The 18,390-nt window shown below is 35.8% G+C and overlaps 4 protein-coding genes across 6 annotated transcripts; 2 read left to right on the top strand and 2 right to left on the bottom strand.

Moving 5' to 3' along the window:
- The first annotated feature begins 1,063 nt into the window (after positions 1 to 1,063).
- LOC102602506 (E3 ubiquitin-protein ligase SINAT3-like) lies at positions 1,064 to 5,654 on the top strand. Its single transcript, XM_006350480.2, has 3 exons — positions 1,064 to 1,748; positions 3,988 to 4,374; positions 5,081 to 5,654. The coding sequence occupies exons 1-3, from the start codon at positions 1,554 to 1,556 to the stop codon at positions 5,441 to 5,443; spliced, it is 945 nt and encodes a 314-aa protein (XP_006350542.1). The 5' UTR covers positions 1,064 to 1,553; the 3' UTR covers positions 5,444 to 5,654.
- A 1,054-nt stretch (positions 5,655 to 6,708) lies between these two features.
- On the bottom strand, positions 6,709 to 9,024 carry LOC102602840 (pentatricopeptide repeat-containing protein At3g49240). Its single transcript, XM_006350481.2, has one exon. The coding sequence runs from the start codon at positions 8,886 to 8,888 to the stop codon at positions 6,930 to 6,932; it is 1,959 nt and encodes a 652-aa protein (XP_006350543.2). The 5' UTR covers positions 8,889 to 9,024; the 3' UTR covers positions 6,709 to 6,929.
- Positions 9,025 to 11,491: 2,467 nt separating this feature from the next.
- LOC102603178 (40S ribosomal protein S12-like) lies at positions 11,492 to 15,578 on the top strand. Of its 2 annotated transcripts, XM_006350482.2 has the most exons (5): positions 11,492 to 11,591; positions 11,942 to 11,986; positions 14,284 to 14,575; positions 14,993 to 15,058; positions 15,233 to 15,578. In XM_006350482.2, exons 2-5 carry the CDS (start codon positions 11,979 to 11,981, stop codon positions 15,290 to 15,292), a joined length of 426 nt encoding a protein of 141 aa, XP_006350544.1. In that variant the 5' UTR covers positions 11,492 to 11,591; positions 11,942 to 11,978; the 3' UTR covers positions 15,293 to 15,578. The 2 variants fall into 2 exon arrangements, with proteins under 2 accessions (XP_006350544.1, XP_006350545.1); XM_006350483.2 differs by lacking the exon at positions 11,942 to 11,986 and having other exon boundaries at positions 11,536 to 11,591.
- Positions 15,579 to 15,983: 405 nt separating this feature from the next.
- Positions 15,984 to 18,232, bottom strand: LOC102603738 (mediator of RNA polymerase II transcription subunit 22a-like). Of its 2 annotated transcripts, XM_006350485.2 has the most exons (4): positions 18,191 to 18,220; positions 17,874 to 18,067; positions 17,243 to 17,308; positions 15,984 to 16,637 (listed from the first exon to the last, which is right to left on the bottom strand). In XM_006350485.2, the coding sequence occupies exons 2-4, from the start codon at positions 18,021 to 18,023 to the stop codon at positions 16,380 to 16,382; spliced, it is 474 nt and encodes a 157-aa protein (XP_006350547.1). In that variant the 5' UTR covers positions 18,024 to 18,067; positions 18,191 to 18,220; the 3' UTR covers positions 15,984 to 16,379. The 2 variants fall into 2 exon arrangements, with proteins under 2 accessions (XP_006350547.1, XP_006350546.1); XM_006350484.2 differs by having other exon boundaries at positions 17,874 to 18,232.
- Between the last annotated feature and the right edge of the window lie 158 nt (positions 18,233 to 18,390).

Consider the following 18,390-nt stretch of genomic DNA (forward strand, 5'->3'; position numbering starts at 1 on the left):
TGAGGGTGACGCTCCCAACAAGATTTTCTCAATATTTAGGGCTCAAACTCGAAACTTTTAATTAAGGGTGAAGCAATTTTGTCACTACACCACAATACCTATACTAATACCAAGAAGTCCGGCAAAAATGACTTCTACATTCCCACACTCAATGAGTCAATGTCTACGATTGGAAGAGATTAACACTGACAATGGACAAGAGAATTACATCGTTGATTCATTTTTAGAAATACTTATTTCTTTTATATATCCACATATTATTAATATTTAAGTAAAAATAACAAAAAAAGTATTATATAATAATTTGGACTCTAAATTAATTATAGAACTTTGTTTAGGATTCTTATTAGATTAACAAAAATAAGAAAGATTCTTTCACGCTTTCTTGCCTTCGTTATTTTCACCTTGTTCTCCATCAATACCATTGAAATAGTTTGAGACAATCATCAATGACAACTTTTTACTTTTTTTTTCTTTTTAAAATATAACTAGTTAATCTCATTACTAGCTGTCAACATTGTTAAAAATATTCGTCCCAAATTCTTATTAATTTATAAAAATAAAATATTATTATTATTTTCATTTTACCTTTAAAAATACTATTAGTGGAAAAAAACACTTCTTATTTGTAATTTTCTAAATGGGGGTTGAGAGAAAAATGTGATGATTAATATGGGGATGAAAAGAGTATAATATAGTTAACTGATAAATCAAATGAAAGTAAAACTTATCTAATTATAATTAAATAAGAAGTGTATATTAAAAAACACATTATGCTTCTCCATTTCAATTTTAAGTACACTTTTCATTTTTCGAAAGACAATTTAATTAATTTAATATTTAAAAATTAAAATTAGAATATTCATAATGCTATAGATTGCAATTATCTTATATCAACAAGATAAAAATATATATTTTAAAATTTAAATCAAACTTTAGGTATTTTAATCAAAGGCAAAATACTGACCCACCTTTTATTTTTCTATCCAGCAGTTCTTAAATAAAATACTGATAAGTATTTTTTTTCCCTCTTTTCAGAAGACCAAAAAACAAAAACAAAAAGCACCAAATAGGCAAATAGCTGTATTGGGAATTTCAGAACCCAAAAAAAAATCACATTAAAATAGCCAATAGTTTTCTGTATTAATCATTTCTATTTCAAAAAAAAAAAAAAAACAGGAATTAAGAAAAATCAGTAGCCGTCAGATAAAGTATCTAACAACAAATTATGTCGGGAATTTGACGGTGATCCTCATTTCTCTAACAGAAATTCAGAGCCACCGGAGAGGAAGAAGAAGAGGGGGGTGGGGGATTTTCAGGGAGAAAAAAAGTTTGTTTGATTTGGTTCTTTCATCAGAATCCGTTGCCGATCTTTAATTTCATTTCTTTTGCTTCTTCTTCTTGTTCTTGCCGTTGATATATCAAGAAATGTGAATTTTGCGATATGCGCCATTTGTGACTTGAAATTTATTGGGTGGAGAGAAAGATTGAATCTTTTTCTCTATTTGATAATTGGGTCAAAGTGGGTTGCTTTCAGATTTTGTAAAGGAGCAATGGAAATGGAGAACATTGAGTGTGTTTCGTCAACTGATGGTATTGAAGATGAAGAGATCCAGTTATCTCATAATCATCAATTTTCTTCTGCAAAACCTCATAATATTCTTCTTCCCGGACTTGCCCCTACTAGTGTACATGAATTGCTTGAATGCCCCGTTTGCACCAATTCTATGTATCCACCAATTCATCAGGTATTTTCTTTTTTGTTTGTTTGTTTGGGTTTTGTCCCTTTTCCTATTTGTGAGATTCGTTTGTTTTCGTTTTTTTCTATGTAAAGGTTGGGTTTTTATGTCTTCAATGTTAATTCTTGCTGTTCTGTTGATGGAAAATGATGTTAAATGTGTTGGAAATGTTGTATGTTGATCTTTCTTTGTGCTATTTTAACCTTAAAGTTAAAGTTGATTTTGTTAGAATTTTCAAATGCTGTTTTGACTCTTTAGAAATATTGCAAACTTTAGATTGAGGTAAAAGCATGATAATGGGGGTTGATAGTTTTGGTTGTGGTATGCTGAGGAAGTGAGAATGATGAAAGTCTTTTTGGAGAATTTGAGTTGGTTTTAATCAATTTCCGAATGTTTAACGGATTGATGATCAACTTGTAACAGCTTGAGTTTTCAAAAATGACTGCAGATTATTGGATATGCTGTATACTTTTTGACTGTTGGGCATTCGCCAAATGAAGGCCACTGAACTTAACTGTTTTACAATTAACTTAGTTAGTTGATTTTTTTCATGAATATGAAGAGAGATGATTTGCTGCTTGTTGAATAAACATATCAGCCTTAAGACTTTGTTCTTTAATTTGAATCCTTCCATGAGATGGATTAATGAGAAAGATTTTGTCAGCCCCTTACACCCAAAAATGTGGGATAACAGTCAATGAATTGGGTGAAAATGATGTGAGACCAGGGTTCAAATTTTAGCTGAGAAAAGAAAAATTGTTTGGTGATTTCCTCTCGGGTTAAGTCTTGGTGGCAGAGTTACTTGATACTTATGCTAGTGGAGATGGTAGGTACACGGTGGAATATTCCAGGTCAGCAGATAGTAAGTCCAAACACCACCATTATGAAAAACATAGTCTACTCTCGTTAATGACTTAGTATAGCAGCTCTGTGGGGGAGTACGCTGTTGTAACATCTGCCAGCTGCGTAGATTGGCTAGAGTCATATTCTGCTTATTAATGCTCTTGGAAGCTCATTGTCTTTGATTGAGATTTGTGCAGCCTTTTAGGCTTTTACCATTTTAGCATTGATTAGGATCAAACTAGTGACGTCTTAGAAGGTTGCATCAATTTGATCCTTTAGGTGTTCACATATGTAGGATAGGGTTGTTAGGGAAAAGAAATGAGTCTTCTGTCGGGAAGGCACTCAATCTATGGAAAACCACATAATCCCTACAGCCTTCACCCCATTCAATGGTAAGTAAATAATTACATGAAATTCCTCCTCACTGGACAGAAAATGAGAGGCTTGAGAAGGTGGAAAAGAAACTGTATATGAAAGTTTTGATGTGTTTGTATAACTGCAATTTACGGAGGTAAATTTTATTGTTTCACCCTGTTATCATATGTCCAAATTTTCTTGGATAAGTTATAAATGCAAATGGTACTCTCGGTGAGACTAATTCAGCTATGGTCTTCCAGGAAATATCGAATGCTACTAGGAATTGTATAAGTTGAAATTAGAATTACATCAGCATATATAGGTATAGTCTTTCTAGTTTATTTATAGGAAGCCTGTAAGTTGGTATAATCTTTGAGTATATTTCAGGTGAGTTCATTGCAATTTGACATCGCTTAATTCTAATTCACTAGGAATTCTATGAGTAGAAATAGGAACTCCTCAGCATATATAGGTGCTGTCTTTTTGTTTCATTTTTGTAAGCCTGTTGGTACAACCTGAGAGTATATTTCAGGCAACTCGATCGAAATTCACATTGCTTGTATCTTATAGAATAAATGCATAAAGTTTGTTTTCTGTTGAGATCAAGTCGGAAACTTGTCATGTGTAACCGCAGTTGACTAAATATCTGCCGTGGTTGAATCATAAGGAAGAAAGATGGTAGCTTAGGGTAGAGTAGATTCGTTATTTGTCTACCAAATTATTATCAATTAGTAAAAGAAGGCTTTGCTGGCTAAATCTTATAGCAGACTGCTTTCCTACATCATATAGAGTGGAAAGCATGTCCTTAGAGAATGCTGGGATTGTATAACCACTAATGAATATGCGTCCTCTCCTTTCCCTAGAGCTTTCGCATTTGTTAAAATTTGTTTTGTTATGATTCTCCTTGCTGCAAGTAAATTATTTTTCTGATGATAGTTTGTGGTGCATAAGCTGGGTGACCCACGACAAGCGTCTATGCATTTGTTCATTTCTATAAAATTAGAGTTCCTACAGTTATGAAAGACTTGAAAGTTTGTTTATTTTGCAGTGTCACAATGGGCACACACTTTGTTCTACCTGCAAAACAAGGGTGCACAATCGATGTCCTACATGTAGACAAGAGCTTGGTGATATAAGGTGCTTAGCACTGGAGAAGGTTGCAGAGTCACTTGAACTGCCTTGCAAATATTTTTCTTTGGGATGCCCAGAAATATTCCCATATTACAGTAAGCTCAAGCATGAGGCACTGTGCAATTTTAGACCATACAATTGCCCATATGCTGGATCAGAATGTTCAGTGACTGGCGACATCCCTTATTTGGTTTCACATTTAAGAGATGATCACAAAGTGGATATGCACACGGGATGCACATTCAACCATCGCTACGTGAAATCAAATCCTCGAGAAGTAGAAAATGCCACATGGATGCTGACGGTAAGTCCATCAACTTTTAAATTTTTTTGAGTTCAATAATGATTCTGAGCATAGCATCATGATTCATGTGTTATATGTTTCATGCTGTTTTGGTTTATGAAAGTTCAAGTATCCTTTTTATTCACCCTTAACAATCAGGATGCTAAGAAATAGACCTATAAAAGTTCTGTGGATGAATTATTGAAATGGGAGAATGTGGATAACCAAATTATACCATGACCATTTCTTAAGGCTTTGGGAATACCCTGTATTATCTTGTTCTCTCTTTCTGCAATATTTTCTTTGATAGGTAGATCCTTTCCTAGAGACTCTCTTAAGGAATACATTGGACAGTATTATATCATTCTGTTGAAGGTCACACGTCTCTCATTTATTGGATATTGAGTTTCTGAATATCGACAAAGGAAGAAAGGCATCCTTATGATGGTCTTCAAATAAAGAAAAATGGCATCCTTATGATGATCTTCAAACTAAAAAAAATAGCTTGCATGATGTCGAAGGAGATGTACTGTGGCATTTTACTTTTATATATACAAATACAAGATAGATAGGGATGAATTTTAAGGCATGACATGTTTTAATTTCTGCCTAGACATCTTGTGGTTGCCTGCATTCTGCATAATGTCATTTCTCTCTTTTTATATATACATGTTGACGTATGCCGAGTTCGTTATCATTGACGAAACCCTTGTTACTCCTTTCTCAGGTCTTCCATTGTTTTGGACAGTATTTCTGTCTCCACTTTGAGGCCTTCCAGCTTGGTATGGCCCCTGTTTATATGGCCTTTCTACGATTTATGGGTGATGAATCTGAGGCACGCAATTACAGTTATAGTCTCGAAGTAGGAGGAAATGGTAGAAAGCTCATATGGGAGGGAACACCAAGAAGTGTTCGAGATAGCCACCGCAAGGTCAGGGACAGTCATGATGGTCTAATAATCCAACGTAACATGGCACTTTTCTTTTCTGGAGGGGATCGAAAGGAGCTAAAACTTCGAGTTACTGGAAGGATATGGAAAGAACAGCAAAATCCAGAAGGTGGAGTGTGCATACCAAATCTGTGTAGCTAATTTATTTCTCGGAGTGATTGTTTTTTTTTTTCCTTTTCCTTTACTTTTCCCTCCCCTATTTTTTCCTGTGGATGTATGTGCGTGTGACAGTGGGTGTAAAGAGACAGACAGCAATCTGTTTGTACCCTCGGAACTTCATGCTCTGCCCAGCTACATATCATTGTCCCTGAAGATTTAGTCGTATCAATTGTTAATAACCATCTTACAACTCCTTGTGTTGTAGTGTCATCTCAATTCTTGAATAATTCATGACATTAGAAGAAATCTCGATCATTAGAATGACCAGTCTATCTCCTAACGGCTGTGGTAAAAGATACTAGTAATAAACGAAATGTTCAAAAATCTGCCAGAGTGCCAACTACATAATGTAGGTAGTAGAAGTCAAATAATCAAAGATGAACCTAATGCAGTAATGCACAACTCCTCCGAGCCAACCCCAGAACATGTTTACAATGAAATGATGTTGGGGAGAACTAGCCAGATTCACTGAATTTTTAGAAGTTCTTGATCAGTTCAATGGGACAACAATAGAGGACAGACAAAATTGGAGAAGACATAGTAAGGGCAGTTTTACGATGAACTCTGGCATACACATATCTTAATCATGCTTGTCAACAGTTCCATATATGGAGCTGGAGAGCAGTCTGGAAAGTGAAAAAAAAAGACCCTAAGATGGCTTGTTTTGTGTGGTTGGTTGTCATAGATGCCGGCCTAACACAAGATAACTTAAAGAGAACATGAAGGCATTTGTGTTCAAGGTAGCTATCTTTGTGGGAAGGAGTGAAAGTGGCAACCATTTATTTATACAGTGTGAGGTTACCAGATTCCTATGGCAACTATTCCGGAGTATGAGAGATTTGCCATGGATCATGGCCAAGAATACAGGGAAGCTGCTTGCTTGTCGGAACTTTGTCTGGAGGACTAGTCAGACCAAAAAAGAACCAGCACTTTTGGTGTAATTAAGATGTTGATTCAGTGTTAGATATCATACAATACCTGTAGAAGCTATGACTTCTGATGCTTTTGTAAAGATGGCCTAGTGCAGCTTTTGTGCTACACACACACAATGTCTTACCATTCTAAAATTAAGTGTATCCACTGTGAGCCTAGATGGGAAGCTAATGATTCATATGATTCTTCAACTACATGAATACTTTGATTAAAAAATATTGAACTACATTAATAACGCTATAATACAGGTCTCACAGTACATTCACAAAATAACTTAGGTACTACTGTACTAGTGAAACAAGAAATGAGACGAGTTAGATTACACCAGAGATATTGCTGCATTGCAAATTGTTACTCACCATTTACTTAAAGATGATCAAAAAAATCATTTCATTTCATTTCCATCTAAATTACAAACAATTTTCCGCTAGTAATTTATCATAAGAGGATTATAGTTCGTGCTTGCAAGTGTGGCAGACTGAAAAGAAACCTACTATTGTTTCTCATTAACATATTTTATCATTCTGCCACCTGATCAAAGTGCACCATCACTTCTAGCTTCTGTAGCAACCAGGTTCTCAGCTTCTGCACCCTCCCCAGTAGAACTAGCCTCTGCAGCAGTTTCTTGAACACTCACCTCCTCTTGTTTGTCATCATCATTGATGCTGGCAGCCTCACCAGCAATTGTTGACTGCTCTTCAGGCTCCTTATTTCCAAACAATTTAGGACTATTTATCAAAGAGGAAACAGCAGCTCTTGCACTGGCCTTCGCTTTTTCGGCTGCTTCAACCTCCCTGTCTGCGGCTTCTTTCTTCTCCCTTTCGATATCATCCATAAGCTTGGTCAACTCCTCATCTCTACCTTCCTTCGCCAAGGCTTCTCGAACAAACTCTTGCAACTCATCAGAGAAATCAGCTGGATCCTCCCTCAACATTCTATCCACAATCTTAAGCACCTCATCATGCTGCCCAATATCAAACAATGCATTCATCATAAACTTGTAGCTATCATCATTCATCCTGAGCTTTCCCATCATCAGATCAAAAAATGATTTTGCTTCATCAACTTTACCAACTTTGACCAAACCATCAACCAACCTATCATAAACCCCAAGATTAGGCCTCAATTTAGAATCCACCATAGTCTTAAAATACGCAGCAGCGTCATCAGGCCTACTTTCTTTAAAGCAAGTATCCATCAACAAAACAAACGTGAACTCATCAGGGCTGACCCCCTTTTCGCCCATATCCTTGTAGAGCTCCTCGGCCTCACCCAACAAGTCATTTTTGCACAACTGCTCAATCAGATTATTGTAAGACAATGTGTCTGGTCTACACCTCTTCTCTCCCATGCTGTTAAATACATTGATTGCGTCTTTGAACCTTCCCAATGCACAATAACCATCCACCATAACATTATAGCTACCCAAATTCACGGTCAATCTTTTTGGAGGATCGTGCTCATTCAGCATCCTATCAAATAGCTTTAATGCCTCATCGAACTTTCCGTTCTTACTTAAAGCATCAAGAATATAGTTGAATGCCACAGCACTCATCTTAATCTTAGAATTCTCACCCACAGCTTCCTCATAACACTCCATAGCCTCCTGCTCCATTCCCCTCAAGAAATAACCTTTCATTAAGCTCCCATAAATTACTCCATCCGAAACACTTCCTCCCAATTTCTCCTTCAATTCTTCATAAAGCTCGAAAACTGCATCTGGGTTCGAACCCTTAGCTTGTCCAGACATCAAATAACTATACACAATCGGGTCAGCACAAAACCCCTTGGACAACATTTCCTCCTTCAACTCCATCGCCCTATCAATCTTGTTGTTATCAACAAGCCCTTTCATAAGTATCCGATACGTAGTCGGAGAAGGGTTAAATGGTGCATTATTGATGAGCTGCTTGTAATGTTCCATAGCCATATCCGTTTTCCGGCAATCCATAAAAGCCGTGAGGAGCAAATTATGTGTGACAATATTAGCCCCAATACCAGCCTGTGTGATAAACCGGTGAAGAGAAAGTAGATCAGAATATCTCGACTGCCGGAGTTGCGCGGCCATTACAGCGTTGCAAGTAAAGATAGTAGGGCGGCAATTAGAGTAAACAGAGTGCCGCGTGTACAAAGCAGCTTCATCCAAATCATTCTCACGAATCAGTTTAAGAATCCGATTATGGAGATTAAGTCTATTACCGGATAGTACAGAAACAGTTTCGGGGATCTTCGGTGCATTCGGGTTATTAGTGGAGCTAGGGTTTTGAGGTGCAGTGGGACGAGGTTGATGTTGCTGACGGAGGGAGGATAAAGGGGGTTCAATACGGAGGCGGCGTTTGCGTTTACGGCGTTCAGCGGCAGCCTCTTCTGGGGTGGCAAATGAGAGGAGACGGAGGGAAATGAAGGAAGGTGGTGGTTGAGGGCGGCGGAGATACTGGGGTTTAGCTAGGGTTCTTAGGTGATGGGTGAAAAAAGTGTGCTTGGAGAGAGCCATCTCGAATGGTCCCTTGCGATAATGGAGGATTAGGGTTCTGCCAGGGTTTATCAGTGGCAAAGGGATTGGAGAAGACGGAGAATAGATTGTAGATAAGTGGTAACGGGCCGGGTTTTCCTTTGCTAAAATGATCAACATCGTCTACAAAAGCCCAGATAGGACTATTGTAAGTGTTGGTAAAAAGAAAAAATTGAATCAATTTAATAATTTTCTTAATTATTAAAAATTGAATAAAACTAAATGTAATACCAAACAAAAATTGATTTTATTACTTCCTCTGTCTCGTTTTATATGAAACTCTTTCTTTAATAGTTCATCCCAAAAAGAATGTCATCTCACTATAATTAGAAACAATTTAACTTTAAAATTAGACCTCAAATTTCAAAATTCTTCATTTTTTTCTTAAATATCATGTCAAGTCAAATAATGTCACATAAAATGAGACAAATGGAATATTAATTTGGATTTGATTTTAACCAAACTATGAACATTTCTAGCGTTAATGTTGTTTAAATGAGTTGGCGAAAAAGGATTGAATTTGATTATAAGTTACGACGATAGCAAAGATTTGCCTTTTCCACTAAACTTGACAGATGGTTATTATAAATTTAATATAAATTGTGTAGAGATAGTTGTTCTCTATGTAAATAAAGGAAATTTAAGGAGGAGTTAGATTATAAGGACATTTACACGAAGATTAATTGGTGATAAGACTATGAAAATCATAATAAAAGCATCTCATTTCAGTCATGTGTGTCCCTTTTCAACACGAGGCATCAATGAGAAATGAGTTGACCGATTTAAAAAATGAAGAACGGAATTTGAGGACACTAAAGAAGTAGTAGTCATTAAAGTGATACATAAGGCAGGTTCAGAATGTTGTGAGATAGTTTGATCCATATCCAATGCAATCCTTAGAGCATTGAGAGAACCTTTCTCTATACGAGAGGATCGGGAGGACACACCTCTAGTATATCAATTAATATGAATCCACGATAAACACTTCGTAACCCAATAGAAAATAAATAACTATTGAAAACATCTCAGTAGGAAGCTCATCTCAAGATGAATGCTCTTGGGTTAATTGTCAATGTGAGTTCCTTCTTTCTTTCTTCTGTAACTCTTTTTTTTATTGTAGAGTCCAGAGATTATATTGATATTTGAAAATTGAACCTAACAACATACTAGATGGTATATAACAAATACTTTAATGATGTTTGGAAATAATATTATTAAAGTGCTTATACAATTAAAAAAAATAAAATCAGAAAGATAACCTATTATACATTTCAACTTTAATTACAAAAACATTCATATCTAAATATAATTTTTATTTTATTTTAAACTCCAAATACTTGAAAAGGGTATTTTTCAATATCAACCAAAAACTAGGGGATCAAAGAGTTAATTATCCTAACGAAAAAAAACACAGTAAAAGTGTATCGCAAAAAGGCAATTCAATAATTAGAAATGCATCAATTTATTCAGAGAAAGAAAGAAAAAAGTTAGGCAAAATGGTTTGGTGAACCCTTATACTTGTATGTATTTGTATTGTGAACCCTTCTACTTAATCATTTGTCAACTGAACCCTTAAACTCAATAAAACACAATTTAACAAACCCCTCTGACCATTGACCAGGCTTATGTGGCATTAGGATGTCTGAGTTGGCAAAAGTGTGTAACTACACGCCTATTAAGGCGAGTGAGGAGCATTTTTACTTAGAAAATATTAAAATTATAAAAAAAAAATATTTTTTAATTTTTTTAAACCATTAATTAAGAAACTCCTTCTTCTTCACCCATTACACCTCCTTTTCAGCCATATCCATCCCCTACCCAACCCTTTTTCTTTTTTCCACAATCTATTTTCATTTATTTAGATTATATCTTGGCACCTCCTTGAGTCAACTAATTCACCGATGGAGGGAGAGAGCGGCGCTGGTGGTGCGATCGCCAGACACCATTGATACGCAGTGGAGTGAGAGAGAAGCGCGGCTGGTCAGCAGAGAGGAAAACGAGGTGGGTGAGGGTGCGAGGATCTAATCATGGCGGCGAAAATGGTGATGGTGTGTGGTGGAGATGAAGGCGCAAATGGTGATGGTGTCCGGCGAGATTTGGTGTGGTGGCTTAGGTTGTTGGTTTTGTGAGGTTGGAGAAGGAAAGGAAAATGGTCATCACGTGTGGCGGAGATGAAGGCAGGTAAAGGAAGGAATATGAGTGGTTTCGCCGGCAACAATGGCGACGGCGGCGAACCATGAAACAGTGGGAAGGGGAGAAACTGTAATGGGTTTTACTTTAAATAATATAATTAATTTTTTCTTATTTTACCTTTTATTAAACAATTTTGATTAATAATTTTTAAAATAATTATGACATGGCATTAATATATCTGATGTGTCTATGACATGTCATTTATGTAAAGGAGAGTGAGCTACATACATGGTTGGAGGGGTTTAAAAGACTCATTTTGATTGAGTTTAAGGGTTCAGTTGACAAATAATTAAGTAGAAGGGTTCACAATACAAATACATACAAGTATAAGGGTCCACCAGACCATTTTACCAAAAAATTAAAATCATGATAAAGGGTAGTATAGTAATTAAGCTGTCACTGCTTTAAGGCTCATATAAATCTTCATCTTGCCTTATTCACTCTGTAACCATCCCCCATTACTAAAGTTCTTGACATCTACATTTTTTTGAGGTGACCCCTTTTTACTATTACCTAATCTTGGCAAAAAGGAACAATCTTTATACTTCAAGATTCATGTTTGATATAATTCTTTGTTACTCATTGCATAATATTTTATTGGGTATTTTCATACTTTGATTGATGCACATTTAACTTGTTTTCGATTTGAACTTAATATATTCAGTATTAAGATTTTATGAAATATATGTATTAAAGATGTAGTCTTTGTTAAAATTAGTTGTATTTGGTACCCAAATGTTGGATCTGTATATGCACGGTATATTTGGGATGAGGGTTTATGGAGTCTATTGTTGATTCTATTTACCTAACTAAGTTCCGTGTTTTACTTTTGAGAGGAACAGGTAGTAGAGTTTTTGGTATACCAATATTGCTGGAAAAATGTCAGGGTAAGTAGAATTTAGTTAACTTTATTGTCAAATTCAGTTTGTTTACTTGATTGCAAGTGTTGCAGTCGATGTCGTTTTCGTTTGTAATGATCTGGAGACCAGTATTTTGATCAGCTTTACCAGTAGTTTTTGCAACTTAGTGTGCAATTATATTTGTATGTGTAGTAGTCGGTGTTATTCGAGTGCTATTTGAACCATTCTTTTACAATTATGTTCCTATGTTTGCGAGGAGTCTTTAGCTTGGTTAGAATGTATGCCAATGTAGGGAATAAGTGTGCTGTTTAGTGAATCTCTTGTTTCAGGGAGTTTGTTACAAATTATTGAGTATTAGAAGAATTGATATATTGGGATAGTTGATTGATTGTAGTACACAAGACTTTGTACAATTGTTTCATGTTTTGAAATGTCAGGAAACAAGAAAAAGAGTGTTGACCTTATTACTTTGTAGATGTTCCTATAAGAGCTTCAGAAGAACCCATTTAGCAGAACCACGTAGGACTTTGCTGCTTTGCTAGTTAATTGCTTGAAGCAGAAGTGCAGAACTAAATACCACTTGCCTGATAGCGATTACGAAAAACCAAAAACATGCTATCACTACCCCAAATACAGAAGTGAAAGATATAGAAAGTCTTTTATCCATAGGTCGACCCTGAAATGAATGATTAGTGATGTGGATAGACAAGAGTGTTATTCTTCACAATATTTGTCCTAGAGAAAATGGACTGATTTTGGGGTTTCATTTTTATGGCAAAGTAGCGAGTTTGGTGAAATGTTTTATTTGTTGAAGTATGTAAGATGAAAAGTGAGGTCCTTTTTCAGTGAACAAATGGATAATTTCGAGTGTAGGAACCTATCACGTATTGATTGTGACTTGAGATGGTCATCAATTCTCTGGGAAATTCTTTTGTTTGTTTATCCTTTACCTTTCTTGATCTCCTTCATCTTTCCCATCCTTCCATATCATCTCTTTATCGATCTCCTTCTTGGTTTTACATGAATATCATGAGATTGTCCTCCATCTTTTTATGAGGTAGATGTAACATTTAAACAGGAAATAGAATGGCTCACTACGACAGCTTTAATTTATATGGAGCAGCAATCTGTTCCTTGTTTCCAGAAAATTATACAATGAGCCGTAGATAACAGTTCTCACCTGGTATCAGACATTTTACGTGTCATATAAACATTTTAGTTTAGTTCAAAAATTTGAGAATCAGGATATGTCTTGGAACTTCAAATCAATGGGGGGTATTTCTATTCTCTGGCAAACCATTCATTGGACTTGGTATCCTAAGTTAAGTTGTCTCCCAAGTTTCATTGAATGTGGCACTTAATGGTTGGGGATATCCCTTTCAGTTTGCCTTTGCTGAAAACTGAGCTTTGTTTTTCAGTTTTCCATTATTCATGGAATCTAGAACCTATTTGAGTCATAAAGAGATAAAATTGATTCAAATAACCCACAATTCTAGCAAGTAACTAAAATAAGTTTAGTGTAGATTTTTATTCCGTTTTACCCAATATTACAAATGGAAGGTGTTAGTTTGTTAACGTCTATATTTAAACATAAAACAAAACTTTTTTCTTCACTTTATAAAGTGTAACTTTTTCTTGCACTTTATAAGAAAAGTTAACTTCACCAAAATATTTCACTTTCATCTTTTTCATCCTAAAATTTATTTTACTTTTGGAAGATTTCACTTTAGTGGTCCCAACCCGACGAACAAGGTGGTAATCGGCGATTCGCGGAATGTGAAAGGCTGACTCAATTGAGTCCGCCAACTAAGGTTCACTTGAGTTGTCAGGTTGGGACCAGTAAAGTGAAATCTTCCAAAGTGAAATAAATTTTTAGGAAGATGAAAGTCAAAGTGAAAGGAAGATGAATGGAAAGTAAAATATTTTGGTTAAGTTTACTTTTCTTATAAAGTGTAAGAAAAAATTACACTTTATAAAGTCTAATAAAAAATTACACTTTATAAAGTGCAAGAAAAAATTACACTCTATGAAATGTAAGAAAAAGTTGCACTTTATGAAATGTAAGAAAAAGTTGCACACTTTATAATGTGGATAAAAAAGTTTCGTTTTATGGATAAAAAATCTACACTAACTTAGTTTAGTTACTTTCTAGAATTGTGGTTTATTTGGGTCAATTTTATCTCTTTATGGCTCAAATAGGTTCCGGACTCTTATTCATGCCACATTGGATACTGATATGTGCTTATTAATTGCGTTCTTTTAGTTTTTTACTACCTTAAACTTTTACTCGAGGGTTCTCTGCTTAATATTCCCTTCGACTGTAGAGAGGATGTTGCTGTTGCTGTTGCCGAGGCTCCTGCTCCAGCACTTGGAGAGCCCATGGACATCATGACTGCTTTGCAGCTGGTGCTGAGGAAGTCTAGAGCTCATGGAGGCCTCTCTCGGGGACTACATGAAGGTGCAAAGGTGATTGAGAAGCATGCTGCACAGCTTTGTGTGTTAGCAGAGGACTGTGACCAGCCAGATTATGTCAAATTGGTCAAAGCACTCTGTGCTGATCACAATGTCAGTTTGATTACGGTCCCGAATGCAAAAACTCTTGGCGAATGGGCTGGTGTAAGTTTATTTGTGGTTGCTACTTGCTACTTTTTAGCTCTAAGGCTCTCCCAGTTTTACTGTCTGCCACTCTTACCTTCTGATTTCGAAAATGAACTGGAAAGTGTGTTGTTATGAAGATGCTCCTTACCAATAAACCTACTGATTGTCTGGTGGTACGACCACAACACGTGATATTGTGTGGGTTAGGCACGTGCCTTGCTGAGACAAAAACTTGTTGTTCACTAAGTTTCAAACTGAGCTAATAGTCCGGGGTTTTGCCGGTTAGTAAAATAGTAAATCCATTTGTCCTTTTAAGGGAGGTGGTGACAACTATTTACTTCCTGACTTCTCTTGGTGTGCATTTTCATCATTGGAGTACAAACTTTCTGTCCTCTTTTTTTTTTTTCAATTCTTATTTTTGGGATCTGTTTACAGTTGTGTAAGATTGATTCAGAAGGGAAAGCAAGGAAGGTGGTCGGCTGCGGCTGTGTTGTTGTGCAGGTATATCCATGAACTGCTGCGTATCATAATCTCTTTCTAGCATGCATATATATATATAATTTGGTTATATCTTCCTGCAATTATAGGAAATATTTCTTGAAATATGAATAGAACTTGATAGGTTGTGAAAAGAGAAGATTTTCCATCATAGTTGATCTTGTGATCGTTTTGCAGGATTACGGAGAAGAGACTGAGGGTCTGCATATTGTCCAAGAGTACGTGAAGTCCCATTAAATTTGCGGTGCATATGAAGACCTCTTCCCTCCCTACCAAAATGATAATCCGGAAGACATTAGTTCTGCAGTTGATTTTCAGTTTTTAAGAGTAGGTTGAAACTCTCAAGCCTAGCGTCCTTCATCTGAAAAGAATATTGATTTACTAGTCAGAAATCGGAAACTCTCTCTGGTTTACTTGTTACGTTCTTTTACTTTGATGACTAAAAGATGATTTTAGATATGTATGTATAAAACAATTTATACTCAAAAGTGCAATTAAATTGGATATTGCAGGTTTTATTTTAGGTTGCTATGAGAAGTCCGAAAATTTTCTGCCCCTACCCTAATATACCTCTATTTGAAAATGTTACATCTGTTTTACTCCAAAACTTTGCTTGCCAAGAAATCAGTAGATCTTAAATCAAACAAGACTAAAACAGTATTTTTGTACTTCCTCACCTAAAAGACTAGCTCATGTGATTTCATGCTTGACTTTAGTTAGCCAAATAATCCTTCAAATCAGGGACACCCTCAAAGGCTTTTGGACAAACAGTTCTTCTCAGCTTGCTTAGCATCAATCTTGCCAAAATTTACCCTACTAACATAAACTTTTGTTGAGGTAGAAATAACATAAGTCTGATTAACGCGTCTTAAACGAATTCCCATTAAGCTCAAAAGGTCGAGTAACAAGTAAGCAACCTGGCAAAAAGTTGTTTCAAGAACACTATATTTCCAACTTGAATCTTCCAATAAGGATAATCAACACTCTGCCTGGTGTGATTACTATCACACGACACGACATATATGATAAGCTATAGAATGAAATCTTTAAAATAGCAGTCAAATTTGAAGTATGGTACCTCCACTATAATTGGTGTTCCATATTGTTCTTAGCTAGAATGCAGTTGATTTGTCATAACAAATACTGACTTAATGAGGTTTCCTTCACTTGTAGAAGGCCTTGTAGTAGTAATAGTCAGTTGGGACTAATTTGGATTTCTCATCATTAGATTGTTTGTCCAGCAACCTCATAGTATGTATTACCTTCAAGGTAGACAAATATAATTAGCAAGAGGAGGGAAAGAAAAAACCGATGGTAGCCATGTTTAGGGCATTGTTTCTTGGCTGTAAGAAGGCAGACTACTGGTTCTTTCTGCAGAAGAATAATAGTGCGACTCAAGCTCCTTAAGGCTAGCAGCTGCCTCCTCTCCAATTCTAGATAACATGCATTCTGTTTTCTCAGCCTGTTTGGTAAATTCTTCTGTTCTCTGCTCCACGTGATCATTTAGAGATGCAAATCCTGAAAACATGGCAGTTTGCTTCAACTCCGACACCAACTTAAGCAGTGAATCAGCTGCGTGGACCTGTTGTTCATTGCATCCAATATATTATATGAGATGATAGGAGAATAGTTGTATCTGAAAATTTAAGAGGCAAGCACAATTGAATAGATTAAGATCTCTGCACTTTGGTGAAAGTCTTTGCATCAGCTCAAAAAGGAAATGACATCAAGTCTTGCTTATAGCAGGAAACACAACAAGCTATGTCAAGGATAGTGGATGGCTAGCACTCACAAGAAGGCACTGAAGCTATGAGAAGAGGCAGAGAGAGGATCGCGCTTATAACCTAAAGGAAAAACTTACGTGCTATGTCAGTTTGATAAATCAAGTATCTACGATATAAAAAGAAGTGGATAATGAGTAAAAATCACCATAAATTATAGAACGACTTTAAAATGGTGATGACCTTTGTTTCCACTGTTCAGTCATTTTTCAATTAGAAGAAAAGAAGCAGTAAAAGATACAGTTTTTGCACTACGAATTCAGGTCAGAGAGCAACTTTTCATACATGAATACTGTCAATTTGCAAATACGAAATGTATTCCATTCATATGCACATACAATCTAATTTGAGATGAACATCTCATTGAACACCAGAGCTATGTATAAGTAGAAAAAAAAAAACTCACCATCCTAGATGCACGCATCTCCATCATAAATGCTTCTTGCGAATTCCGTACTGGTGGATCATTGACCTATTATAAGCAGTTGTCAACAAGTGGAGACAAATACATTACCCATCTGCAAGAACATAAGTAAATATATCTCCTAGTTTCATTGTAACAGTTCGAATCTAGCATAATGGACTTTACAGCTAAAATGGAACAAATGAGCAGCAAAAGAGGTGTTCAAGACAAAAAAAATTACACTTTTTTCCCTTTTCAACTAATCATGTCATCTCAAAGTTCAATCCATCAATTGTCGGCGTTCCCTGTAGAAGTTAGTTCATATATGATAATATAGCAAATTTCAAAAGCTCTTTGAAACATTTGAATTTTGTTCCTGAATTAACTCCACACATTAGAGATGTCAACAATGATTCCTACAATCAATAATTGGACAAAGATACATTGGTATGTGCTTAGTCTCAAAAATCTTGTATTTATCACTTTAATCACAACAATTGCACAGAAATTTTTAAAATTTTGAGCACTTCTAGTTCTGCAGCCAAGCTTTTCGGCCCCAAAATGTCAGAACTATAAATTCAATGGGCGATCTGTATTTAGTACTGGGTAGAAGGTGAAGGAAATGGGGGCATACCCGTGCAGCGTTAACAATGAAGCCATAATTGTCAACAATATTCCCAATATCAGCATCCACCCTCTGCAGTAAGCTCTTCTGCTTTTGAGCTGCGGCGGCGGCGGCGGCGGCAGTTGGTCCGCCTCCTCCAACATTTGCTCCTTTATTCATTGTAGGTTGAAACCTAACTTCCTTTTCTTATTTTTATCAAAAATCTGCAATAGTCAAATTAACAGAGAGCAAGTGAATAGAAAGAACACAGATTCAAATTAATTCATGTTCATCGAAAATTTGACTTCAAAAAAGCATTAAATCGGCGTAAAATCTAAAATAGTAACTTCTTGTTTTCTTGCACACCCAGAAATTAAAGCACCTGCTGCCTTACTGCAATAATTGTGTTATTAGTTTAAATATGAAAAACCTCAAATTATGTTGTTAATTTAAATATGAAAAACCTCATTTTATATCATGGTGATTTGATGTGATTATGTATAATTATTTTTATTTTATTTTAACTTTTATCTTTTTTTTAATACTT

Source organism: Solanum tuberosum, unplaced genomic scaffold (genome assembly GCF_000226075.1).
Source record: "Solanum tuberosum cultivar DM 1-3 516 R44 unplaced genomic scaffold, SolTub_3.0 scf00126, whole genome shotgun sequence".
Classification (NCBI taxonomy): domain Eukaryota; kingdom Viridiplantae; phylum Streptophyta; class Magnoliopsida; order Solanales; family Solanaceae; genus Solanum; species Solanum tuberosum.